The following is a 27,400-nucleotide window of genomic DNA, read 5'->3' on the forward strand; positions in this document are numbered from 1 at the left end:
TTACTTGAAATAACATCAGATTTCTTTAACCTGCTCTGAGACTATTTTCTTTTTCTGTCCCGCCATACAGTTGTGGTGCATTGTTTGTCTCCGGTGCTCAGAGCTGTAATAATAGCAGTTCTCTGAATGCTGTAGTCCTTCCATTGACCTAAAGCGTGGATTTCATTGTAATTTTCTGTTCCCCCTTTTCATTTGTTGAACAGAGCAGCACTTTCCTGAGGTGATGCTAGGAGAAGAATTTCTTAGCCTTAGTCTGGACCAGGTTTGCAGTTTAATATCAAGTGACAAGCTCACAGTCTCCTCTGAAGAAAAGGTACAGTAAATTGTATAGCAACAGTGAATGTAAGAATGCTGGAATGTTTCTGGATCTTACATCGGGAACTGTTCTCATGTTATGCTCTTTAGGGGCTGTTTTCCAACAGAGCTCATGTGGAAAGGAAAATAAAAAATACTGTGAATCCTCAAAACACATAAAAATGACCTTCACTTGGTTGTTCTTTGTAGGAAGTAATGATTCTCAGATCCATATCTCTTCCAAAAGCCCTGGGGGCCAGAGCCGAATACCTTCCCTCTCTGGAAAACTAGGACATTCCCATCTGCTGTTGGTGTAAAGCTCGTATTACCTGGCATGAAAACTCAAAAAAAGGTGAATTTCATTAGGTCAGGGGGGAGTAATGGCTTCTGTTGCGCATCAGACAGAACAACTAAAGGAGGCCTGCAACTGAAAAGAAGGAAGGAAACATTTTTCTAGCATCATCGGTGTTTTTAATGGAAGAGGGGGAAAAAAAGGCAATGGCAGATGTTGTTTTGTGGTTGAAAGGTTCAGCACATCTTGTGTAGTCTGCAGTCCTGGAAGGAGGGGACCAGTGGTTACAGTACTTGGTGAACACCAGGTCCAGCCCCTTTCCCTAGTGTGGGCTTCTTGTGTGACCTGCAGCAGGTTTCTGGGGAAAGGTACGTGCCTTGAGTCCTTCAGCTCACCTCTGAATTGTTGCTACGGGGAGATGGATGCCTGTGGGAGGCTACAGGAGAGCCTGAGGATTATGTGGCTGGTAACTTCAGGACCCTTGTTGAATGCCTGTGTTTTGGTGGGATGAGCCTGGAGCTGCAGCTTGGTGCTGCTGGTCTGTACTGAGCTGGTCAGGCTGCGTGTGCAGGTGTGTGCACCATCCTGTCAGCCCCTCGGGGCTGCAGACACGCAGGTTCTTGGGCCCATGTGGACCGTGAAGCTTGCCAGAAAACCTTGCACCACGTGAGGTGCAAAGGCAGTGACGCTTCATTCAGGTCCTGAGCCAGCAAACTTGGAGGCTTTGGGAGAGTGTTTTTGCAGGTGTGGGGCTAGCGTGGGTGTCTCGGTGGAGTGTTGTGAGGTGCCACACACGCAGGGCCAGAAAGGGAAAAAACAAATGGCGTTTACTCGCAGCAGAATTGCTTTGCATGAACCAAGCAGCCTGCAAAGGGAAGTGCAAGTTTAGTAACCAATTTTTCCAGTCCTGTGCAGCATTGTTAAAAAGCTTTTATTGGCCTTGTGCCCAGAGAAATCAAAGTACTCTCTCCCTCATCTGAGCTTTGTACAATCAAAACCAGTATTTCTTTAGGTGATTGTAAAAGTTGAGAATGCAAGACAGTGGAAGGAAGCAGGAGCTCCACGTTCAAAACAACAAATACGAATAACAGGAGAGAGGCAGGGAATGGGATTGGAATATAAACATGAAATATGTGCTGGAGTCCAAAGAAGTGCTGAAAATTGAGGACAGACTTGCAGGCTGCTGTTTTATGTTAGCTTCATGACAGACAAGCTGTTTTTCCCAACCTTTATTCTTCCTATCTGCAAAGGTATGAAATACATGTTATTAAAAACCCAAATATGTATGGGTGCGTGTATCTATACGTACATATGCATATATCTTTGCGTATGCATGTGCACACGCAATGGATAGATAACTATTTTTAAGCAACAAGGCAAATACTTCCAACATCTGAGAGCTAAATTGTCACAGCCAGATTTCACGAGAGGCTTTCTTATTCCTGTTCTTGCCGTGTCTATACATGTACTGCCGCCTGTGAGCCAGAGCGTCACCATCTCTGGGTCACTGAGAAGTGTTGTAGCTGAGTCCTGCCAGGGCCAGAAGGTAACAAGGCCAGGGAGGGAAGTATTGCCCTGATCGTCCTTCAAGGCATGTGTGCCCAAGAGCTTGTGTGTTCTCCCCTTCCTCTGCCACCCTCCAACTAATACCAACTGGCCTAATAAAATATATTCTTTATCTCCACAGTTTCTGGCATACTTATATCCCTAGACCATCAGGACTACAAAAATTGTCTGCTATTACAGAAATCTATTTTAATTGTAAAAGGGTGACGTTTCCCTGTTATTCAAAGATTATCCTCCTTTCTCTCCCTCTCCCCCTTGCTGTTGCCAGCCTCTGCAGTTGCCCAGGCCCTTTCAGCCTAGGGTAAGGGTTTATTTTGGTCCCTGTTAGCTCTTTTTGCTATAGCTGGGCACTTTGAAGACAGTTTTATCAATGCGTTCTGTACTGACCTAATTGGCTCTTTAATTATGGCAGTGTGTGCCAGCAAGGAAAAACTGTTAAAAAAATGGAGCTTATTCATGTCTACTAATGATGTGTGAAATGGAGGGGCTTCCAGCCCTCGAGAAAGGGCTCTTGCCAACTCAGAACAGTGACAAAAGAAATTTTTAAAAGGGTTGGGATTTTTAGATTGTGTAAAATCCCCAGAGTCCAGTAATTGACTCATCGTCTCATGCTGCAGGAGAGGCTGATGCACAGTTTGGTACTTACTCCTAGGAGTATCCAACAATTGGAATTTTGACTCAAGAGACTGAGAAGACATCTGGGCTTGCTCTTGGCTTAGGTAGTGTGCAGAAAGGGAACATCCTAGGCTTTTACCCTTCCACTCCCCAGAGTGGGAAATTTGCTTCTCCCAAGCTCAGGACTGCTCCTACAGCCAGGCAGGTGCCAGCCGCTAACTCAGCCCGTGCCCCTGCTCTAAATAAAGCTGTGCAGGTAGCTGCTTCATTTCATCGCACCCCGGTGGCGTGGCGGTGGGTCTTGCATGGCTGGAAAAACCTGCCTCTTGGGGGAGTGGCAGCAGCTGCTCAGGGTTTGCCGTGGTGGTGTGCAGAGGGAGGGCATGGCAGTAGTGGAAACTGATGTGGCCTTAAAATAGAGGCATTGCTGTCTTGGATTAAGATCTGCCCTGCCATGCCCCCCCTAAAATTAGAAATCACAGCCAATGGAAGGTGCTAGAATTTGATTTTTCAAAAATTTATGTTATTTTTAGAGTAGGCACAGCAGGGTAGCATCGATGTATGCCTAACTCAGGAGCGGTCTCCAGCACCGAGGAAGCAGTTTATTCTGTGTGCACACTTGCTTTACCTTCCTTTAAGCCCTATTCACTGACATCTTGGTCTGTAGCTGGGTATGTCCCAGTGCTGACCTGCTCCATAGCTCAGCATTTGTGCAGAAGAGGTTAATGAAAAGCATGTTTATTGGCTAAATATTTGCTTTATGCTCCTTCTGTGCTCGTTTGCAATTAAAAATCTCACAGCAACCTAGTTTCTTCTTTAAATGCCTTGTAGCCAAAGTGAAATTGTTTTGTTTGTTTATTTTCATTTTAAAATACTTAAAGGTTCTGCAGTAGTTATTTTCCTCTGCCTTTACTGGGCTTTGATTACACTCCCCATTGCATTGCTTAAATCCTCATTGCAGTGTCCTGAATTCCAAACAGTTCAGCAAGAGCATTTGTTGGCATAGGAAATGAAGCTGGTGCTTCACTGCTTTATATATATTTTTTTAAGGAAATAGTTTAGCCTAAGAAGAGGAAACCCCTTTCTGCTCTGTCTCCCCTTTGTGAGGGGCACCTGCCGGTGCCTCCTGCAAATATATTTGCCAGCCGCAATTGGGGACTGAGAGATGGCGCCCTCAGTTCTGGTTAATTTTGTCAAATTAGTGACCGTGGACTGAACAAAAAGGTTTCTTGGGGAGTGAAGGGAGGAGGGGAAAGCTGGAAAAAATATCTGTGCCAATTGACCTGACCATTTGGTGACCCCGGAGGGAAGTTGAAACCAAGGGCACGTGCCGAGTGTGCTGGGGCAAAGGGCCAGCGATGCCTTTTGGGGGAAGCATGGGATGGCTGGGGTCCACGGGAGAGGGCTGTGCTCAGCCCCCCGTGAGTAACCGGGTAGCAAGAGCACGTGGGGAATTTTGCCTGTAGATGCGAGTTAAGGGTCAGAATTTAATTCTGACTCTGCGGGAAACTCCACTGCAAGGGTCCAGGTCCTGTTGTGCAGCATCCTAAACTGCACCGGCCCCTCTCCTTGCCTTGCCGGGTGTTTCAGGAAGCCTTTCTCACTCCTGGTGACATTTTTAGGCCTTTCTTCTGGGAGGAGTGAAGCTCACAGTTACATAAGCACATGCATATTCATGCCAGGAGCCCACATGGGATGCTTCTGCCCGCATCTGTTCATCATGCAGGGCTCTGCGTGGCTCCTGCTTCACGGGGTTGTTTGTGCCCAGTTTGTCACGGAGTCAAAGTCTGGATGCTTATCTGAACCGGTTGGATCTGGGAGTAAAACTAGATTGTGGTTCAGACCAGAAGTCCAGCGTGCCCTTGTTCGCCTGCAGAAGTGTCTGGGTATTTTTAATGGTGAAACACGTGCGTGGCGGCAGACAGGGGTTTTCCTGCACGTGTGGTGAACTTGCCTGAAGACTTGGGCTTTGGGGTGGGGGGAAGGAACTGGTGCAGTGGTTAAATATGGTGAACATAGTGACTTACTGTATAGCCAGACCCCTTCAGGAGGGGAGATCTCTGTTATCAGGAGTAATCGTTGTGGCTGATTTCATGAATAATGTCCAGTGCAAATGTCAGCAGGATAATTAAGTTCCCTGGCTGCCTTCCAGTACTAAAGTCCAAGAGGTATATGATTGTCCTGGACACACGCTTCGCTTTGAGAGTGATACAGCACATCTAGATGTGAAGTTGCTTATTAATATGCATGGTCAGCTCACCACTTCGCTACCATGGTGCCTGTGCTCTGTGCATAGTCACGACTTTTTAATCTCTTTGATAAAGATCTTGCACCTCCTGCCTTGGATACTGTAAAATCACAGTGCTGCTGATTTTGGGTAGGTGACTGTGCAAGTCAGTTCTCTCTTCTCTAAGGTTTAATTGTACTTTATTTGTGTAGGTCTTCGAAGCGGTTATTTCTTGGATAAATTATGAGAAGGAATCTCGCTTAGAGCACATGGCTAAACTGATGGAGCATGTTCGCCTACCCCTTTTGCCCAGAGATTATCTCGTACAGGTTAGTCTGCAAATAAGTAATTAATACTTGCACTTAAGCTACTGGTAGCTCCTTAATCAGTGGCTTGGCCGTTTGTGTCTGAGGTGGGTAATTTGGCATGTTACGAGTCTGTGAACAGAGGAATAAAAGGAAAAACCGGGTGCCCTCTGAAATCAATGTGTGGGTGCTGAAACCTTCTTGTAAATGTGTCCCGTGCTCTGCCAGGCAGTGCTGAGAGCAGAGCTCCTGCTCCTCTTGGTGGAAGCATTTAGAAGTTAGCATTTAGAAAAATCTTGGGATTTTTCACTCAGAAAATACCTGGGTGGTGGTGTTACAAGCTTGTGCAGTTTTTCCCCTTACGTATAGGTAAATTCAGCTTGGTGAAAACACGTCATGTGTGATCATTTTGTCTTAAGATGTGTTCTGCACGTAGAGATGGGTCTGTGTGACTGGCAGGCTCTCCGACTTAGTTTGGCTTAGAGGTTGCTCTTGATGAGTTAGTTCCTGGGATCTGGGCCTTGATTATGAGCTGAGAATCCCCAAAGAAGGGCTTGGCATATGGGCTCTTTGACTACTATGCTTTTATCGCGTGTCTAAAAAATCAATAGAATTGAAATAAAATTGGTATTCATAAGATGAACCCATCATATTTTTTTTCTTTCAACTGTATCTTCTGATCAAGTAAAAGATACTGCCTCTCCTTAAAAATTCTGGATCAAATAAGAGAAATTACTTATTTTGTACCCAGACTCCTGGTGAATTCTCCCCTGCTGAATAAAGTGTCTGGCAGAGGGTGGTAAACTAGAGGGAGCACTGCTACTTGTGAGTGATACTTGAAAAAACTGAGAAGCTCGGATGTTACTGCATGTGTTTCTTTGGGAAGAGCTGGAAGTCTGTGTTTGCCTTCCGCATTTTTTTTTTATGTTGGTACTTTGGAAGAGAATTCCAAGTTTCATGTTTTTTCTACAATGCTTGTGAGCTGTGCCACCAAGTACTTCAGTCTAAATGATCTTTCATGTGTGCACGTTCTCAGACAGTTGAAGAAGAAGCTTTAATCAAGAATAACAACACCTGTAAAGACTTCCTTATCGAGGCCATGAAATATCATTTGCTTCCTCTGGATCAAAGGCAACTGATAAAGAATCCCAGAACTAAGCCAAGGACTCCCGTTAGCCTGCCAAAGGTAAGCCGAGTTGGTCGCTTTGTCACCTCACACCATATTACTGGTGGCATTTTCTCCCTTTGAAAGGAGCTTCTATACTTGCCACGTTACTCCTCACTAACTCCATGGTAGTCCTGTGAAGTGTTTTACTCCCTCTTCTGGTATTGCCTATGCCCACCAAGGATACGTAATTAAGTTGGATAAACTTTGATAAACCTTTAGGAGAAGCAATCTCTCTGCTCACAGGGGCAAGGGTCTGCTCCTGAAACGTTTTGTCAGCCACAAGTGGCTTCGTGAACGGCTATTGCTCCTGGAGCTGTGGCTTGAGAATTGCTGACCCGTGGAGCGGCAGCGGCTGCAGGCAGCTGCCTGAAGGGCTCGCAGGGTTGGCTGAGGTTTCTGCTGACTTGTAGCACAGTCATGGAGCCCTGCTGAGGAGGGTCACAGTAGGTGTCTTTCCTTTTCCTGTATCCGTAATCAGAAGCCAGGAAAGCAGGAAACAACAGCACCGGGACCCGTGGGCAGGAAGCCTGAAGCAATTTCAATAAACTCAAAGCAGCTACTGAATAAATAGTCCTTGTTACTCACATTTATCCTGCAGGAATGTGATGTTCTGGCCACCACTTCATTAGTGAGGAAACAAATGACAACAAACTGTTTTCCCTGTGCCCAGGGATAAATGCAGTTTGGCGTGATGTCTCTCAACAGACTGTTGCTGAAGTTATTAATAGGCATTCTGGAGATTGTAGGACATCAAAACCACGGTGTATTATTTGTCTAAGCACAAATCATAGGGAGCTTTGTGGGATGGTGTATTGAGATCTGTGCTATGAGGCACTGTTCAGATGTTTAGATATTGGTCTGTCCATTGAGAAATTGCGGTTCTGCAGAGTGTGTCGGTGTGTTGTCCATTCTGCCTGCTGGCGCTGAGATGAAGTTGGTATAACATAGCTTTGGGAGTATCATGAAGGGCTGAGGTGACCCTTGTTGAAGGAGTGAAGTAGTTAAGGATAAAATGAACAGTGAACCAGCCAGATCAGAGTTTCTCAGCGTCTTCTGTAGCATGACCTATGAGTACAAACCCAAATCTTCTGCAGGCCTCTCCTCCTTTCTTTTGAACTGTAAAGAAAGGGGAGGAGGTGATGATCTTCCAGCAATCCTTTTACTGAGAAACTTTCATCTGGTCTGTTGGTCCCGCTGACGGGGGCTTACTATCTGCTGTGAAATCTCTTAATTCTGTAATCGTGTGAAGCTCTGCAGCTTTCCATGGAAGACTGTTACACAACTAGCAGTCAGGCTACTAATTTAGACTGTTTGCTTTCTAATGTCACGTTCTCATCTTTGTAGATCAAACAGTCCACTATTTTCATACTCTCCAAATTCTTTAAATTGCTGTCTAGCTCTGTACCTTTATAGCAACTGTGATTGGAGTTGAGCTCGTTACCCAAGTGACCTCAGGTGACGATCTTATCCTCACAGCTACTCACAGCTCCCTTGCAGAGGCTGAAACCAGTTTTTCATCTATTCTTTGACTATAACTGAAGCCGCGTTATCTTGCTTCTAGCTCCTTGGCCTTGTAAAAATCAGATTGTCTTGGGTAGTGTTTGCTCCTGCCGATTTGCTGTGATAAGGGGAGTGAATCCTCCCTCTTGACATCTGTGGAGGGTCGAAGGAAATGTGTTCAGAACGAAGCGCAGGTCCAGCTGTTTGTAGGTGCAGGTGTTTTGGCTGCTGCCTGTGCATGCGTTGGTTTGCAGTGCCCAGCTGGGGTCAGCAGCGATGGGCAGCTCTCGAGCGCTGCGCTGCAGGCTCCTGGGACCGCTGCCCCTGGGCAAGTCAGCGAGTCCATGGGGAGTTTGTCTTCTGGTGGCAGACAGGGCAGATGTGGGAAGGATCACACCACCTGCTGTCCAGGCCTTCTCGCTTTTCCACCAGTGTCCACTGCTTGCCATTGCTGGGAACGGAGTCTGGGGCTGGACGGGCCTTTAGCCTGCTCCGGCAGAGTGATTCTTGCGCTCCTGAGATTGCCCTTGATCGCCTTCACAAAGATCTATCTGTAAGGAATTTAGGGTTTAATTACTGGATTTGCATCAATACTAGTTGCAGCCAAAAACTTTAATGAAGCTTCCTTCAGCAGCCCAACACCCCGGGTCTTAATAGTCCTGGTGATTTCCCCGAGTGTTTTCCTCCCCGCAGGTGGCAATACAGCTGTCAGGTTTTATTTGCTGAGTGGCATTGGTTATTTTTAGCACCACCATGGAGATAATGACTAAACAGTGGGCTGGCTCTGGAAATTACACTGGGGTCATCTTCATTTAAAAATACTTCTGCAGTGAGTCTTGCATGTGCCATGGTGCCAAGCGGTTTTGTGTTTCATGGGGAGCTGGGCAGGTTGCCCACCTTGGAAACAGTAAGGAATGGTTAATGATGCTGCCATATTTAGCATGCATTAAATTGGCGATCACTTCTCCCCGCCACTGCAGAGGCTTTTGGTGGGCCTGCAGCATGTTTTCGGCAGCTGCTCTTGACCTGGCTGTGCCGATGGTTTCTTTGCAGAGAGCAGCTTCCCAGGCTGGTGTCTCAGGTTTTACAGCTCTCATCTTCCCTCTCCAGGTGATGATCGTCGTAGGTGGGCAAGCGCCCAAAGCCATTCGCAGTGTGGAGTGCTATGATTTTGAGGAGGAGCGGTGGGATCAGGTTGCTGAGCTTCCCTCAAGGAGATGCAGAGCAGGTAATGGGAACTTTTCCTGCAACCTTCTTTTTTCCCCCTCAGTGCAGCTCTTCAGGGCTGGCTGGATGTCCTCAGTTGTCCCTTCAGCATTCCTCTATGCTCCCAGCCTCAAGCAGCTCTTTCTTTTTGCCATTGTCATGGGATAGAGTCAATTCTCTTCACTGCAGCTGCCATAGTGCTGTGCTTTGGACTTAGTATGAAAACAATGTTGATAACACACTGATGTTTTAGTTGTTGCTAGATAGTGCTTACACTAGTCAAAGACTCTTCAGCCTCCCACGCGCTGCTGGGTGCACAAGAAGCCGGGTGGGGAGGGGGCACAGCTAAGAGAGCAGATTCAAACTGGCCAAGGGGATATTCCATATCATGTAACGTCATGCCCAGTATGTTAACTGGGGGGAGCTGGCAGGGGGAGGGAGGCAGCAATCATGGCTCGGGGACGGGCAGCGTCGGTCGGCAGGTGGTGAGTGGTTGTATCGTTTGTGTTTCTGGATTTGTTCCCTCTTTTCCTTTTTATTATATTAGCATTATTGTTATTATTATTATAATTATTATCAGTATTATTTTATTTTAATTACTAAACTGTTCTTATCTCAACCCACAAGTTTTTTTGCTTTTGCTCTTCCGATCCTCTCCCCCATCCCACAGGGGTGGGGGGAATGAGTGGCTGCGGGGTGTTTAGTTGCCAACAGGGGCTGAATCACAACAGCCATTCCTTCCTCGTCTTTCCGTGCACGTGTATCCTTCTCGTTTAGGTGGATGCCCTGCCCTCCAGAGGGGCTACGCTTGCCTGTCTGTCCTCCATAGCCACTGTCTCTCCTTCATCACCTTTCTCTCCCGGCTGCTCCTCCATTAGTATTTCCCCTCCTCCCATCTTGCTGGCCTGGCAGCCCACAGGGAGCCAGTTTTACTTGCTGGTTTCCTAGTGAAAAATCAAAGGAGCTGAGTCAGTCCCTCTCTGTGCTGAGGAGTGTGTGATGGAGAGCAGATCTGTAAGTTGGGAGTCTGAAGACATCTGAGAAGGTTGTGAATGTGGATCACCATTTGGTGTTCTCTCTGGCTCAGAAAATTACTCATTCAGGTGTGAAATCCATCTGTGCCTTATGTTGCCGTGTATTTATGTGCATTTCACCTTCCATATGACACGTATGTTTTATGCTTCGCTCCAATGCTCTTAACCTGCAGAAGATGCCAAAGACTTGCCCACATTCTGCTTTTCCCTGATGTCTTACACACCTCGACAGACGCCTGATGACACTTGCTTCCCAAGCTGTTTGCAAAACCTCCCTAAAATCTCGCTTCTCTTTTATCAGGTGTGGTATTTATGGCTGGCAATGTTTATGCTGTCGGGGGCTTTAACGGATCTTTGAGGGTACGGACGGTGGATGTGTACGATGGTGTGAAGGACCAGTGGACGTCCATAGCCAGCATGCAGGAAAGGCGAAGCACTTTAGGCGCAGCTGTGCTCAATGATCTCCTGTATGCAGTGGGCGGCTTTGATGGCAGCACTGGTAGGTGACTGAGCAAAAATCAGGCAGTGCCTGACCCGAAAAAATATTTTCAGAGACCCCTGTGTAGACAACAGAGCTTTAGTGAGGTCCCTGCACCCTTCCTTTATGATGTTGTAGAGAGAGCCAGAGATTGGCTTTTCTGTGTGTTGTAACTAACCTCATGCACGTTCTGACCCAGCAGTAACTGCAGAGGTGTCTCACCCTTGTTTTTTCCTTTAGTTCTTTCAGTCTCGTTCTCTATATGAATAGGCTTATTCTGGACTGAAAAGGGTTTTTTCCTTGTTTTAGTTAAATTTTTCATAGCAACATGAATAAAATGCCAGCAAGTCATCTTATGGGGTTCACGTGTCTGGGATTTATCTTGGCATAACTGCGAGTTTAGATTCACGCCTCTGCTGTGGAGCTTTGCCGCTTGGTTAAACCCTAAACTCATTCTTCCAGCTGGCGATGAGTACCATGCAACAGGATCTGGGGGAATTTTAAACCTTTGCATAGACATTTTGTAATGCTTGAAGGGACGTGGGATTTTTTGGGCTTGGAATCTGGACACTGCTTCACCTTGGTGTCCCCAGCACGTCGGAGGGGCGGCATTCCCAGTGCAGGGGCCATAGTGTAACAATTCTTCCAGCTGCTGAAGAAGTAGCATTGATGTGCCTCCCCCAGTCTGAAAGGCAAAGGACAAGAAAATTGGGTTGCAGGAGTGTGGGGGGAATTACGGGCTTGGGAGGAGGTGGAAGGCAGATGAAAGTGCAACACCAATCTTTTTTTCTTCTCTTTTTTTTTAATTAGAAAACCTGTGTATCCCCTTTTTAACTAGGTCTGGCATCAGTTGAGGCCTATAGCTATAAAACCAATGAATGGTTTTTTGTGGCTCCCATGAACACAAGAAGAAGCAGTGTTGGAGTTGGAGTTGTCGAGGGTAAGAAAATCGGCAGCCATTCCCATTGAGCGAACGTTACTGTGTCAAACAGAAGCCTGAATGTTTAAGTGCAATAGGAGGGAACTGCAGGAACTGTTCTCTACCCTGTCTTTAGTTGTTAAATATTTATTTTATATGACATAATCGCTGCAGCTTTGTCCATTCTCCTCTTTACCTTAGTGAAAAATCATGTGTAGCTTTCCAGGAACCTCAGACCCCTATCAGAGCAGCCAATGCCTCCTGTGAATGCCATTAGGTGTGTCCAGGTTTCTTTGAATCCTTATTCTTCCTGGGCTGCTTCTTGCTGGTGAAAGCAAGTGGTATTGTGCAGTGTATGCTGTTGCCATCAGCAGACATTACGTGGATGGAGTACTCATCACAGAAAATCTACTCGGCGAGAGAAGCAGGAGCATAGTTCATCCCACAGCCCCAAGCTGGTGGTTTGGCAGGAATGCTAAAACCTCCTTTTATTGACATTGGGCTTGCCGGCACGCACGGCACGATGTGCTGTGGTTCGTAAATGAGCAAGGACTGACAAGAGCAAACGCTGGTGCTGCAGCAGCTCGGGAGCGAGGCAGGCGGGGTGGGTGGAGAGGGCGCTTGGAGGGATCGCGGCGGCTGTTGGCACCTATGTGTCAGCACCGAACTCGGGTGGGCTGGAACTGAGCAGCTTGGTTTGGATCCAGGAGAAGGAGCAGTTTAAGTAGGAACCTTTCCTTCCTTTAGCCAAATCAGTTCTGAAGCAAGTGAAAGGTTTTATTTGACCTTGTCCCTGGCATGGCATAGCAGTTTCCAATTAGTGCAGTGCGGAGCAGCGGCTGGCACAAGCCCTGTTATAAACTGCACTTTGAAGTGGCTTGGTTTGACATGTGTGCATGGGAAATACATGAAATGTGTTTATGTACATGAAATGTGTTTATGTGAGAAGAGGGAGGGAGATAAAGTCAGAATAAATAGCAGTGGTTGTGCTAAATTTGTATATTTAAGGAGCATCCACTTCAAAATTGGCCCATGCTTGTGAAGTGCTGGGCTGCTGGTAGTCAGTGGGATTTGCTAAAGTGAGTCAGTCATTTGAATGTGGAACAATTGTTAAGTACATATCCAAGATGGATTTCTATGTGCAGGTTTTCTACCAGAGACATATGAAATCCTTCTCCTTTGCTTTGTTTGAAAGTGCAAATAAGTGTTGCACATGTTGTAGTCCATGATTAAAAAAAATAAAAAATAAGGGCATGTGATGGGGAAGAGAGCTCATCATATTGGTGTAGGGAACAAGCTGCAGCCTGCAGTTAATCCACAGTGTTCATCTGAACATGATGAAGATCGATCTGATGTCTGTGGGTACTGAAAATATCTAATAATTTATGCCAGCCAGGGAACTTTATCCTGTCTTGCTCTGTCTGGCCCTCCTGCCTTGATTCACTGACTAACACCAGGCAGATTGAAACAACAGCACAAATAAGAGAAGAAGGAGCACAATCATAAATCTGATCCTCGCAAACATCTCATAATGATCACAGCCCAAGGAAGGTATGAGTAGAGCTGAGGGAGAACAGGGGGCAGAGGCTGGACCATGAGAAAGAAAAGAGCTGGCCTATTCTTTGAGCCTCGCAAACATCAAGGGAACAGGAGGATGGAAAAGAGTGTAGGTGATAACTGTTGGTGGGAGTCTCATGATGAAGAATTGCAGAGCTCATTTGTGGCTAGGCTCTGCTGTTATGGACTGAAAATTGGTCTTATCCATGGGTTTTGTACAAAATTTTGCGTTAAGATTTTTCTTACATATTTGTTGAACTTTATTGATGGTGGTTGCAGTGTCTAGGAGGCCTGGTCTAGAACCAGAACACCTTTGTGCTATGTGGTCTAGTAAAGAAACACAAAGAAACCCCCTCTGCCTGGAGAGTTTACTGCCTAAATGCAGAATAAGCTGATAGATGTTACAGTGAGATAAAGAGAGATTATCAGGCAGGTCTCCGAACAGAGGACATGGTGGGTCATTGGCCTTGTTTCACGTATGGTGTAGCACTGTGCTGTCTGACTGTGTTTCTTCAGTCTCTCTAAGGTGTATGCTGTCCAGCTTTCATTGAGGTAGAAAGGGCCCGATACACCATGCTGTGAGGGTCTCCTGTGGTATCTTCTGTGTTGTGACCACTTGGCATGAGTGAGCAGGCTGGCCTCAGCTGTGCTAGCAGCATTGGTTAGTTTCGATTTGGCCCAGGTTCTTCAAAATCAGGTCTAAGTTTCCATGCAGGTATTATATAAACACAAGAGGCGATTACATATTTATTGCTCATGTGTTATTATAATTAATGTACGGTATCAACCTCTGACAGCATACTTGTGGCACCTGAACAGGAGGAAACACTTGATCAGCGGAATGTGCTTTGATGTCATCTATTTTCCTGGGCCAACAAGTCATTTGGAAAACCCTCTGGGCTTTTGGCCTCTAATTAAGCTGCTGTGTCGTGTATTTCCTTGTCTTAGTTGACAGCTTTAACGGCTTTAAAAACAATCCCGCCTGTCTGTGAGTTTACTTCAGATCCTTTTGGTAGGATTTTCCCCAGACATCCCAGCAGGTTTAGGCACATCTCCCAGGGCCTCCCTCAGCTGGGATCTGTCCTCACCTGGGGCTGTCAGGTGTGATGGCAATGTAAATCAGTCATAGCCGTAATGCCGATGCCAACGTCTGTCTCTTACAGGTAAGCTCTATGCTGTGGGGGGTTATGATGGAGCGTCCCGTCAGTGCCTTAGTACCGTCGAGCAGTATAACCCAGCCACGAACGAATGGACCTACGTAGCCGACATGAGCACTCGACGCAGTGGTGCAGGTACTGGCTCTGAGATGTGTTCTTAAGCGTGGATGACTGCTGGGTTCTCCTCTGCTCATGGAAAGGAAGAAGCGTGTTTTGGCATTGCAACCAGTTATTTCCCCCTCCTTCCCATGACGGGAAAAAGCATAATTGCTTGGAAGCTCTCAGCAGCTCTCCTGACTTTGTTAAGATCTACCAAATAAAAATTAATTTCTGGAATAATGAAATAATGTTCAGTGTTTCTAAGTAGCCTCGCTAACAGATGCATCTCACTTGTAAGCAAAGCATTATCTTTCCAAATCAGCAGCTGCAGGCTCAGCTGGGGACTGGAAAGCCAAACTGCGTCATCTCCTCTCCTCTCCTATCATTTGGGGGTTGTCAGATGGATTTTCCTTTTGGATCTTCTCTGCAAGCATCCAGTGGGTGCTTTGCAGTACAAAGCACACCTGCCCTGGGTGATGTGCAGACCAAGTCAAGGTAACAAAATTCATCTCAGGTTGCCCCTGCTAAGCTAGTTTTTAGTGTACCTTTTTCTGGCAAGAGTTGGTGATCTGGAGGATTGGAGGAAAGGACATGTAAAAAAGGATTATATTCTAGTCTTGATGATTTCTTACTTAGTACATGACATTAGGCCAGGTAGGCACTTGTCTTGTCTGTGGCTGTTCTTCTCTGAAAGAGATAAAAACTCTTACCCATTGTATTTTAAATCTTCTTCAGATGACAGGGAATGTGACAATATTGGTCCTATTGCTCAGCATGGTCAGTGGGTCCTCCCTGATGTCAAATTGTGCAGTTCTTGTTTTACAACAGCCCAAGTGGCAGTTGCCCAGAGGTAGCTGAGCCCGGAGGCGTGTGGGCTGAAGTGACCCTGCAGGTTAAGCTGTGGTGGGGATTTCCTTCTGAGCTGAGCGACAGGGAGACTGCTCTCTAGACACTGCCTTTCTTTCCTCACTTTAGTACCTTTTCCGTAACTCCAGGTGAGGCAAATACGGTTACACGCTGTTGGTTTGAATTCAGTTGAAGTGGTTTGTAGTAGCTTGATGCTTAAACCGAGCTCAATGCAACCTTATAGGAGAACAGAATGAGTATTTCATGTTGTTGACAGCATGTTGAAACATGGCAAAACAGTTTGTGCCTGTAGTGAGATGGATTTTAGTGAATTTTCTTTGTTGAAACACTCTGCTCTGAGTTCTGCTTTGCAAGTACATCTCCACACGGCAAGTCCAGTATTAGGAATGTTCTTGCTTGCCTGCCAAGTAATCTTGCAATTTTCTGTTCCCAACCTGAAAGCTGAGCTCCTCAAGCTCTGGTTGTCACTCAGATGCCCCTCCAGCATGCACTGGGGAGGGGACTGCCCAGTGCCACTTGTCGCAAGTGGTGCTGCAGCGCGATCTATCGTACAGCTCCATAAATGAAGCCGTGCTCAGAGCTGCCGGCATTGCCGTCCCGATGCTGACATCTAGCGGAGGTGAGGACGGGTGTCCCCAAGTCCCCGGGGTGACCCTGATCCAGGCAGTGGGGCTGTGTGGATGTGCGGGCACTGGCAGTGCTGGGTTTGCTGGGATTTCCCCTCCTGGCAGGGGCGTCCCACCTGTGTGCGCCCTGCCTCGCTGCACAGGGACGCAGTTTTAGGTGGAGAAGCCGTAGAGGGTTTCCAACTTTTTTACTCTCCTACTTGCTTAAATTACTTTGCTGTTGAAATGATTTCTTAAAAGTGTAAAATTTTTGCTAACAGCTGATTATAGTCACATGCAAAGGCACTGCAAACCCAGGCTGCTGGGCTCAGATGTGGTAGGCTTTCCTCACCAGTTAATGAGTTCCCCCTCCCCAGTCAACTGGGAGGCACCAGGACATACTCTGGGACGTGTTCTGCTCTTAGATGGTGCATGGTGGAATACCTCAACTAGACCGAGAATTTCACCAAGTAAGGTGGAGATTTATGGCAGTTAGAGATTAGTTACCAGTGTTTTCCAGGTGAACCGTGAATCCCAATGTCACGTTGGGATTTCAACACCCCTTGGTGCAGCAAGAGATGGCTGGTCAAAGCCAAACCCAGCAGTAGCAAGTTAAGAAAACTGGAAGAAGAGAGAGGTGATGGTGATAGACCTGTGGCAGCATTCCTGTCCCCCAGAGAGTGGTGTGCCTGCTGGAGTTCAGTTCGTCAGTCAGTCTCAGTTAGGTGCTGGCCTGTTTTGGGGTGAGGGAGGAACAATAATGCCCAGATGGTTTCCTTCCCTGCCTTGTGTTGCTGTCTCGCAGGTGGAACATGGCAGCTGCTGTGATCCATGCTCCTGCTGACCATGGGAAGACTCAGAGCAATGTGACACATTGTATTTTTGGGATGTGACACACCACCAGGAGATGTTGCTGCGGCATGGGAGCTGCCAGGCCCGGACAGTGCCTGCTCTCCAGCTCACCATCGCAGCGCTGCTCCTGTGCTCTCCTTTCCCTGTGCTGTATGAGGCAAACAGGAAAGATACTTGCACAGGAGCCAACTTGAAAACCTGTTGGTTTTACACTGGCAGGGCCCTTCTCCCTGAGCACGCCTTTGCAGCTCGGTGCCTTTCCCTCAATCGTCAGCACGAGTCCCTCTTCAGGGCACGGGGGCCGTCCTGCTGGTTAATGCCTGTGGTTGAAATGGTGCAATTCAGATCTATGTTTCTGTTTCACTAATATCCCACCTTGTTAATTTTAATAGAGGTCTTTGAACCTATTAATGAAGATATGTTGCTGGAAGTTTTAACTCTCATGGATTGGTGAACATTTTAATTAATATTAGGCAGAAGCATCCTTCAGATCCCTGACATTCCTAGAGACTGAGCCAGGGGCCTGCGAAAGTGGCTGGGAAGGTGGCCTTGGAGGCAGGTTATCTGTGCCAAGTGCTGCTGCCATGTTTGGGGGCAGGAGTTGGGGGAGAGGAACCCAGTGGCAGCCTCTAGAACTGGAGCCAGTAAGTTGTTGAGAAGAGGAAGGATGTCCAAGGGATGAAACCATGTGGCACAAAGGCAGCAGGAAAAGCAAAAATAAAGCTTCTGGAAGTGGGAGTCAAGGTAAAAGCAAAGGGCCCCATGGCAGAAAAGATCAGGCAGATAGGGACAAGGTTGGGTGGGATGCAGTGGTCAGAGAGGTAAAGGGAAAAGAGAACAAGTCAGTCCAGAGAGATTGAATAAAGGCAGATGAATGTCATAGGACTAGACTATTGATCTCAGTCAGACTAAGATCTACCTGAGAAGGGGCACAGCCCCGAAAGACAGGACATCTGCCAGCTGTTTCTGCGCAGGTCTGCTCTAGTGCCACGTGGTGGTTGGGTGGAGAGTTGACCCTGTCCCAGGTGATCTTGAGGCACACGTGGCCCATGTTTTGGAAATGCCTTGGAGAGGTCAAGGCAATACCCAGTAATAGACCCAGGGACATGCAACCCTTTCCCCTGTACATTTGGGTGACGCTGGGCTCTGTTTGGCAGGTGTTGGTGTTCTCAGTGGGCTGCTGTACGCTACCGGGGGGCACGATGGTCCCTTAGTAAGGAAGAGTGTGGAAGTCTATGATCCAGGAACAAACACCTGGAAGCAAGTAGCAGACATGAATATGTGTAGAAGAAATGCAGGTAACCACAATAAACCTTTCTGTGATGTTTGGTTGCAGTTGTCTCTGTGGTTTTTAATGCGACTAATGTGCTAGTGATGTGATCAGTATTGTAAGAAAGTGATAAAAATGGAACATGAGGTGTGTGCTTGGGAATGAATTAGAGCGTGGCAAGCGACGTGTTGTGGGAGATGAATTAGCCCGTGTCTAACTATCTGTGCTCTGCTTTGAGGTGTGTGTGCGGTGAATGGTCTCCTTTATGTGGTGGGAGGAGATGATGGTTCCTGTAATTTGGCCTCGGTGGAATACTACAACCCCATCACGGACAAGTGGACGTTATTGCCAACCAGCATGAGCACGGGGAGAAGTTATGCAGGTAATTAGTCAGTGGGAGAGCTGGCAGCAGCTTGGGGTCATTCATAAACTTGAGGGCTGTGCCTCCCGAAGCTTTACTCTTATATTTTTGTATGTTTTATGTGGCTTTTAGTAGAGGAATGTTTCATAGAAATATTAGATACGTCTCTCTCTGCTAGCCTGTTGCTGGTCTTTGGCTTTGCAGGATGATTTTAGCCACACCACAAGCCAGGAGTTGCTCCTATGATAACTGTGTGTGTCTGTCCGTTCTTACAACAGGTGTGGCTGTGATTCACAAACCGTTGTGACACATGATCAAGCCGACAGGAGGAGCAGAAGTGAAGTGGATCCAGCTAGGTGGTGTTGCAAAGATGACTGACCTCTGACTTGACCCATCTCATTGCTGTTAATGTCTTAGCATGACAAGTGATACGTTACAAACATCATCTGCTCTGCGGTGGATTGTGTAGCGAAGCGAAAATCCCTCTGGGGACATGTTCCATGCTAGACACGAGGTGTTGCTTGTTATCTGTGGTGCAATCAACCGTTCTTCTCAATGGCTAGCGTCTTGAGATAAACACTGTGCTTGAACTGCAGGCACTGAATTTCTTTTGTGAAACAAAACTGCTACGTTTGGGCATGTGAGTAAAATCAAACACTTCTGGATTTCTTCACTACTGATGCTCCGTGCGCATAATCAGTTGAACTGTTTACTCACTGTGCCTAGAGGGTGGACTTTACTACTGGCAGTGGAAACGTCTGAGTACCAACTGAGAAAACAGCAGAAAAAGACTGGAACAGGGTGCTCTGGCTTGAGTGTGACGCTGTCTCAGTCATACATTTGTCTATGCCACTGGACTGCTGTATGTATCCCTGAAATGCTTGTCGTACGGTGGAAATAAATACCATGTGTTTTTTCTACTTGCCATGAATGCTGTTTGCTGTACGTGATGGGACCTGCTGGGCAGTGCCTTCCCTGGGGCTGCAGTCTCAGCACCTGAACCATGCAAAACTTTGCCAACCCCACAAAACATGTGCTGCTCCGATGGGGTTTATTGCTCCTGTGAAACAAACGTTGCTTGGCTAGAAAGTATTCCCAACCTGTGCATTTCAGCTGTGCTGAAACCCCCAGTTCTAGCCCTGTCCAGCATCTCAATGCCATTTCATAATAGAGCATTCAGATGTTAAGAAATACCTTATGGTGCCATTAATGTAGAGACATTACATACAGCAAGGACCCTCTGTCACCCATGCTGTTATTAATGAGCAAGGTAAAATACCTGCAGTGTTTTAATGCTACCTGCAGTGTTTTAATGCTTCCTGCGTGCAGAGATTAACTAATAATCACTGTCGCTTAATTGCTATTTTAATCTTGCCCGTACTGAAGGCGTTCCTTTATTAGTACGAAGAATTCATAAGATTACTCCAAGCAGACAAATCTAGATCCAGCTGGAATGTAGCTGCCTTGCTTACATCCCAGATTCCTAAAGCTTTCTGTTTAAGATGATGTTTGACTTTAAAATACCTTTTTGTGTCTCCTTGTGAGCTCTGGAATGCTTCTGCATACGGGGCTGGACTCCCAACAGGTCCCCACCTAAGGGGAACTAATGAAGAAAAATACATTTTCTCTCCTTTTTTTTGTTGTTTGATTGGTTTTTGTTTTGTTTTGTTTTTTTTGTTTTTCCCTCTGCAGATCAGCTGAGGCTTTTTGTAGTGGGCAGCTGGCCTGTGGGACAGAATCTGCCCATGTTACTGTTGAGCTCCAGCACGTACCGCTGCTGTTCTGCTGGTTTCTTTCTCCATGGATCTCCTATCCAGAAGACTCCATGTAACCTCCTACAGTAGAAAAGAAAAATACTTAAATTTATTTCAGAGGGCTCTAAGGCCATATCACCTTGTGCAGCTTTTGTAGAGGAGTGGGTTACTTGTGTAAATAAGTAGATTTTTAGTGCTGGAGTTGACATGGTCCTTGTAAGATGGGTGCCTGTTCACTGTGGGGGAAGCAGCACCTACCTTTGCTGTGTTACCTCCCACAGAGGGGGCTCACCTTCCCGGGGAACATTAGGTAGCACCCACTCCTCTCTGGATGCTCTTGTTTTTACAAACAAAAGCAAACTGTCCAAAGAAATGGCAGTATTATTCTTGATGTCTGTCCTTCCATTGTATGTCAGCTCAGAGGTCTTGAAAATAATAATAATAATAAAAAAATTAGTCTTACCTACAATACCCCATAAACCTTTTGCTTTGAGTTCTACAATCTGCAGTGAAACGTGCCAAAATACCATATGACATGCTGCTCTTTCACGAGGTGTTGCTTGCTGTAAAAGTTATTGAGGCTGGTAGGAGCATATCCCTGACTGCGGCTGCCTTCAGATCAGAGTCCTGAGATGTGTCTTTACAGTGATATAAGCAAGATGATGCCTTGGTTTGGACTGACTCAAATTCACTGCCCCAAAAGCAAACACCAAAAGGTGTTTCCCTTCCATGCAGCCTGTGGGAATAAAGGATAAAATGGGACAGGCGAAGCGTTCTGGTCAGAGTTAGCATCTCTTGTCAGGGTGAGATGACTGGACAAGGGTGGGCATTTGGGCACACATGGCCCTCGCTAGGCTGGTACAGACACAGGGAACGTAAAGCTAAATAACTGCTGTGTAGTCCAGCTGCAGCTCAATAGCTGGAAGCGGTTACCGGCTGACCTCCTCTCACTCGTAGCGTTGCTGGAGTGAAGGCAAATATTAGCCAGAGACTAGGAATTTATGTGGGCTAGAGATAAAAACTAGTAATTAGTGCTAGAAAGATGCAAGTTTGAAATTTTTGCTGTTTGTCAGACGTTGTAAAAGGTGAATTAGCCTGAAAGTTGGATAATTTTTCCCGTGATATATATCTCTCTATAAACCTTCCTTGCTTGTAAGGAAAACATTTTTTGCTGTTTTTCTGCTATTGTAAAATGGCATTTCTGCCCTCTGCTGGCCCAGACCTGCGGCTTGCTGGACAGGGCTAGGACTTGCAGCCCTTGCCGGGGATGAGGGACGGTGTTCCTGGCTGCAGCCACTTCTCGATGGCAAATGACACGTTTCTTTCTTTCCTTCTCAAACGTTGCAGTGTTATGCAAGTCAAGTGACCTCGTTTTCCAGCTATGCAATATGAACAACCGTAACACGTGACAAACCAGCTGTATCCCCCCCTTCCTCGAAATGCTTTCTGAATTTGTCTGTCTTTGGTGTGCGGTTTCATGTTTGTATTGTTAATTCTGAGCACCTGAGCCAGATCCTTTAAAGACTGCCTTTTTCTAGGACTGAAAACGTAGCATTAGTGCTAACAAATTTTACTGTAAATATTTTTATAAGACAATTTTAAATAATTTTTTGGATTGCTTTTTATGGTCATCAATGACACTTCTGTTAAATTCTGGATCTAATTCTTACGCTCCAATGCGGTTTTTGCTGGCCACGATATAGGTGTGAATCCTTATGTTTTCCGCACAAGAAATTAAATGTTGTAACTAAGATCTGGGATTGTTCTTATGTTGATTCTAACAGATTAGAAGGACAATGTTGGGCTCACCATTAAGAAAGAAATTAAAATCCATTACCTCAGTACCAGTACGCTCTTAGATAATTAGTTATTTTACAGTTTCAATACTCTAATTTAATTTTCTGGTGCCATGTGTCTGCCTCCCGGTCAGCTTGGTGAATAAGCCATCTCTCAGCGGTTTCATGTCTCATCTCCTGCGTGAGCATGGTGCTGCTTGAAGATGGAGGATGCCATGCCCACAACAGCATGTGCAAAACCCCCTAGGCTGCCAAAACCAGTGAAGTTATTGCGGGAGGCTTTGTAAAAGCTTTACAGACCGAACTCAGGCTACTCCCTCGCAATGGTCCTTTGTGACTCTGAAGGCTTTCCTCAGCTCTCTTCTGCTGTCGGCCCTTTTTGGGGTCACCATGCGCTGACCCTCTGCGGGATTCTGGCCATGGGTTTCCCAAAGGTGACTTTGCTCTCGCGGAGAAGGCATCCCCGGGGATGCGCACCCACAAAACCCAGCGGCATCGCGCGTGGGTACACGCTGCTGGGTTTGCAAAACAGGCAAGCGCCTGTCAAGCAGGATAGATTTGCCTCGAGCAATCTGTTGTTGAAACAAGTTTGAATCAAGTCCATCTTTTCCATTTGTGCCTAATAGATAAATTGGGGGTGATTAAAACCAATTTTCGGTTCATTCACTTTATCCAAATACTTTTTTTGTACAGATGTGTACAGCCCTGTAATTACCATAAATATACTTGGCAACACTTGCATGACACCACCATGAAAGCTTAATACTGTTCTCTCGTTGCAGTGTTTGGAGACCAAAGTCCTTAATATCCAGTGATGTGCGATGCCTATTCATCAAGCTAACATGATGGTTCAACAGATCAATGCAGCAGGTTCTTAACCTTTGGGATTTGTTCCTAATAAAATGTAGTATCAAAGCGGTTGCCCCCTTGGCTTAACATCATGTCCACTAATCATGCTCACATGAGCATAATTCGTTGCTCAAACTACAATGTTTGGGACTGTGTTAGACATTATAGTCTGGAAATGAGTAAATTTACTTTTTTCTCTGCCCGTATCTTTGTTTATGGCTTTATAAATTATTTTCCTCTACAGTGACAATAAATAAATATCGAGAATTTTAATTTGTATATTTTATGTATAAAAAACCCTTTAAGAAAAATGGATGATTGTGAAATAATTTACCTGGGTGTGAAATTCTTTGGTTTTGTAAAACAGACTTTGTTGGTTCAATAGCTGACAGTATAATGTAATGAGTGGGTTGACTCTTTAAGCTAATTTTTAAAATTAAAGATATTTTGCATGAGTATGAAGGACCAAGGACTTTCCAAAGTAATTCTCTTGTCCAGTGCGATGAATGACTCAAGAAACATTCTTCACTGGCATATTTATATTATAAAAGAAAATCACGTTGTAGTTCCCCATCCTTTAATTTGAATAAAAACTGGACTAATGAAACTCTTCTGGCTCTGTTTTGATTTTGTTGGCTTCTGACAGCGAGGGACAGTCTCCATTGCTCTGCATGGCGCTTTTTTCCTCCCTCTTTCATTACAGCAAATACAAACCTTGGGTTTACTTTAAGTCCTTTGAAGTGGGGCGGCGGTTCTCACACGTGCTGATGCCGAGAGGTCCAAATGCTGGAGCAGATGCTGCTCCGATGCAATCCTGGGGTCTGGCTGCTCCTTTCCCGAGGGAAGTTTAAGGCTGTTTGGCTGCTGGGGTGCTGGAGAAGAGCATTTCTCTTGGGGGTGGGAAAGCCCTTGGTTAGGGACATCGATGGCAGAAGACGGGGCCTTTTGGTGAGTGCGACTGGGAAAAGAGAAACCATGAAAAAGGAGAGTTTACCCCCATGGGCTCAGTGTTTCTTAACACCACAAAGTAACACATTTCCTACACCGCTGGAAAGATCAGGACATTTAACAGCACAACTCATTTTGTCTTATGCTTACAATACAGCTCGCTGGGCTCTCTGGTTTTCTAGAAATGCTCCTCATGCCTCGTCTGTTAATAACAATGTATGATGCCAAATTTACCATGTGGGATCCTGATACTTAATCGCCTGATGAACACAGGTGATGATGTGTTGCGGGTTGTTCTGTGCAGCTGGTGGACTTTGCAACTATTCCTTATTTTGTTTCAAAATTATTTGTCTCCTGCACAGTTGGCCACTTTTTATTAATGTTTAAACTGATAAATCTACAAACCCATGAAGTTGCAGCTGAAGAAAATCCTTTGCAATAGAGAAAGAAATCTTGTTACCTTGATTTTGCTGCCTGAATTTTTTCTACTGTAATTTTTTCTTTTTGCATCCTACATTTTAATCTTTTGGCATGTGTTGCAGCCCAGATTTCACCCTTGCCAGCGCAAGTACCTTACAGCAGTATCTCCACCTTATCTCATCCGCCTCCGAAGGGCACGCGCTTTTGCAGCGAGGAAAGCAAGAGGAAAGGAAATGTGGGGAAAACTCACCCAGCGGGGCTGTACGGCAGAGCGGCTGTGGTCCCTGACCGAACCGGGCATCTCCCCACACCGCTGCGCTGGGCAGCACGTGTGAGACCACCAAGGCCAGGTGCCACCTTCTCTCTGCCGGTACACTGTGCAGCTCCCATGCTCCTGGCTTGCAGGCGGGCCGCTTCCAGGGGGCATCGCTGATGTGGTGATGTTGAGACTTCTGTGTGCTAAAAGCCACTTGCTATGCATGCACATGCACACACGACACCTCCCCCACCCCCAGTGCTCTCTCTAATAAGCAAGCTGATCCCCTGAACTTCTCAGAGGTGATGCTCTCTCCTGCTGTTCTCCTGCAGGCTCCCTTGCACCCACATGTTTCTCAGGCTGGGTGCCCCAGCCCAGGATGCTGTTGCCAAGCTCAGAAAAACAGCTACCCTTTTTGTTGCTGGGTAGCAGGCATTTTGAAATAACCTGGGATGAGATATGCCTCTTCCGCAACAGTGGTACGGTATAATTTGGGACATGACTCATCCAGAAACGGAATCAAAGGTAGGGCAGAAAACAATCTCAGCTATGGAAATTGCAAACATTGGATAAGAGATGTACCTGTTTAATTGTAGATCCAAATGAACAAATATGGCCAAACAGGTATATCCTGCATCCCCTTGCCCGGAACTGCAGTGGGTGGTTTGCACAAAACCTCCTTTTTCCAAGCAATGATGATGTGGCCTGGAGATGGGACATGGATGTGGGGGCTGCAGAAGGCAAAATTGCTTCTCCCCTGGCTGGCGCCTTGTTGTTTGGCCATACTGAGGGTGCTGCATGATGGAGAAGAATAACTGCAATTAAAAAAGAAAAATACATTGGATGGTTCTGTAAAAAAATAGCCTGTAGGAGGCCCAGGACCACTACAGAAATGTTGCCGTGAACCACACAGGGGTTCCTAGAGCATCCCGCAGTTGCTCAGTGACTAATGATATTGCTTCATATAATGTTATTCTGCACCGTAAACAAGCACAAAAATCACATAACTACTTAGTGACATGAAATATTGTAAGAAATTTGCCAAAGTGATTAATGTTAACGGACTTGTTCAGCAAATTGAATGAGATTTAATTGACACAGCTGCTGAAGCTCGATGTATTTGATTTGGCCCTGATTTACAAACTATATTATCACCAGTATTCTCATTCCCGTTCTTTCATTGCAAACATCCACAGACTCTGCTAAGCATATTGCTCAGCAAATTACAGGCCTTAAAATGTTATAGTCTCTTTTTTCAATCAGTGAAACTTCTAAAGGGACCCTTTAAAGGATGCACAATGCCTGTCCCAAAGGATCTATTCTTCTTCTCTAAAGCATGAGAGGTTTAAAAGTTATTTTTGAATGTCCTTATACTTCCTTACATTCTACTCTTCCTACAGTATTATCTCACCCAATGGTGAGCTTGTCCCACTGGACGAATGCTGAAGTATAATTTAAATCATGTGCTTGAGGTCAGAGTTGTGTGGGGACGGAAACAAACCCTAAGTCTTTATTTGATATTTATTAAAGATTTTATAAAGAAATTGCACGAGCAATTTCTGCTGGTGAGTCTCAGCTGCCAGACCTGTGCAGGCAAGATCAGAAAAACTGCACTTGTTCGTAAGACATCTTTAATTGCACTACAACCCGGTACACATGTTGGTTTCTTCTTTCCTTTTTTCCCCTAGGAAGGGGCATCTCTTTCTGCCCTGCGCTTTGTCCCACGCAGCTCAGCTTTCCTGAATCTACCTAAGGAAATTACTGGGCTCTGTTTTGCTGCCAGAGGAGCTGGGAAAGTCACGTGGATCTGAGACACACAGAGACAGAAAGTTCTGCTTTACTTTACGCTTTACTCACAACCAGATCTCTTCCTGGTGCCCCATTCTGCCCCCTTGCAACTTTTCTACCCGGAACATTTTGCCTATTGTATGTATTGTAAAGTACCACCCAGCTCTGGCGTGAATGGCACACAGCTTCCAGCTTTGCAGGGGTCCTCCTGTGCTGGCTAAGTCACCTTGTTGATGTGTTGGGGGAGCTCAGTAAGCCGCCCTTTCAGCTGGAGCTGCAGGCACCTGAGCCAACCTAGAGATCAGGCCTTAATGACCATGAAACATTGCATGCAGCACACACACTCCCACCCCCCCCAGCCCCCAGGCTGGCACCCTTGCCAAGTTACTCTGGGTTCCGGGTTTTGGTTTTTTTTTCATGACAGAATTTTCTCTGATGGAAATGACAGTATCTATAGTGCTACAGTCTTCCAGACAGCTCTAATTTAATTCAGAATGGGATAATATTTTTCACCTGTGTAAGGGAAGTTTAATGAACTAACAATTTGTATGTTATTGGTGTAGTTTTAGATGTGATAATATATATACAAGGTATGTAATCACATATGCCTTAACGCATGGCTGTAGCAGTTGTATCCCAGGGCACATGTCACGTGCTGGAACGTTGGAGCTTTGACCCAGTGCCCAGAAACCCCCGAGGCAGCTGCACAGACCTGAAGTGATAACAGACCGCAGTTAGTTAGCGGAAAAATTCCTGTTGATAAGTTGCAGCTAATTTGTAGACTAATGGAAAACAGCCTGGGATGCTTAATTTGTGGTTACCTAGAAAGGTGATCATCATAAAATCATTCCAGGAGTGTTAGATTTTGTCTAAATTGACTTTCTGAGTTCAGACTAGATTTGAGGGTTTAAATGACTGAGGGGTCTTACACAAAACAAGTTTCTAAGATTTTAGGACCTATCTCTACCACCCAACCTGATGTTAGGAAACCACTTGCTGGCTGTGTCTCTTGAGTGCTTCTTCTCCCTTTATCCTCCAGTCTGACTGCACCCTGCCAAAACACCACCAGTTAACAGGGTCCTATGAGATCTGTGGTTCATGACTCACTCTCTTTGTCTTCTCTTCTGTGGTTCTTAAAATCCCCCTTAGATCAGGCTTTGCAAAGAACAAAGGCTGCAGGCCATGTCTTAGCCTGTGTCTGCTGTGGTGCACCATGG

At 46.0% G+C, this 27,400-nt stretch overlaps 1 protein-coding gene across 4 annotated transcripts in view; it reads left to right on the forward strand.

The window, feature by feature from the left end:
* KLHL3 (kelch like family member 3) overlaps positions 1–20,582 on the forward strand; it is a 63,386-nt gene extending 42,804 nt beyond the window's left edge. For all 4 annotated transcript variants that reach the window (XM_075102861.1, XM_075102864.1, XM_075102862.1 and 1 more), the window contains 10 exons: positions 204–313; positions 5,207–5,323; positions 6,336–6,485; positions 9,078–9,195; positions 10,509–10,706; positions 11,524–11,625; positions 14,325–14,453; positions 17,899–18,039; positions 18,250–18,393; positions 18,651–20,582. In XM_075102861.1, coding sequence (XP_074958962.1) covers positions 204–313; positions 5,207–5,323; positions 6,336–6,485; positions 9,078–9,195; positions 10,509–10,706; positions 11,524–11,625; positions 14,325–14,453; positions 17,899–18,039; positions 18,250–18,393; positions 18,651–18,679 — 1,238 coding nt within the window. In that variant the 3' untranslated portion in view covers positions 18,680–20,582. The remainder of the gene's footprint in view (positions 1–203; positions 314–5,206; positions 5,324–6,335; positions 6,486–9,077; positions 9,196–10,508; positions 10,707–11,523; positions 11,626–14,324; positions 14,454–17,898; positions 18,040–18,249; positions 18,394–18,650) is intronic.
* Positions 20,583–27,400: the final 6,818 nt, after the last annotated feature.

The sequence above is a fragment of the Phalacrocorax aristotelis genome, chromosome 8, assembly GCF_949628215.1.
Source record: "Phalacrocorax aristotelis chromosome 8, bGulAri2.1, whole genome shotgun sequence".
Classification (NCBI taxonomy): domain Eukaryota; kingdom Metazoa; phylum Chordata; class Aves; order Suliformes; family Phalacrocoracidae; genus Phalacrocorax; species Phalacrocorax aristotelis.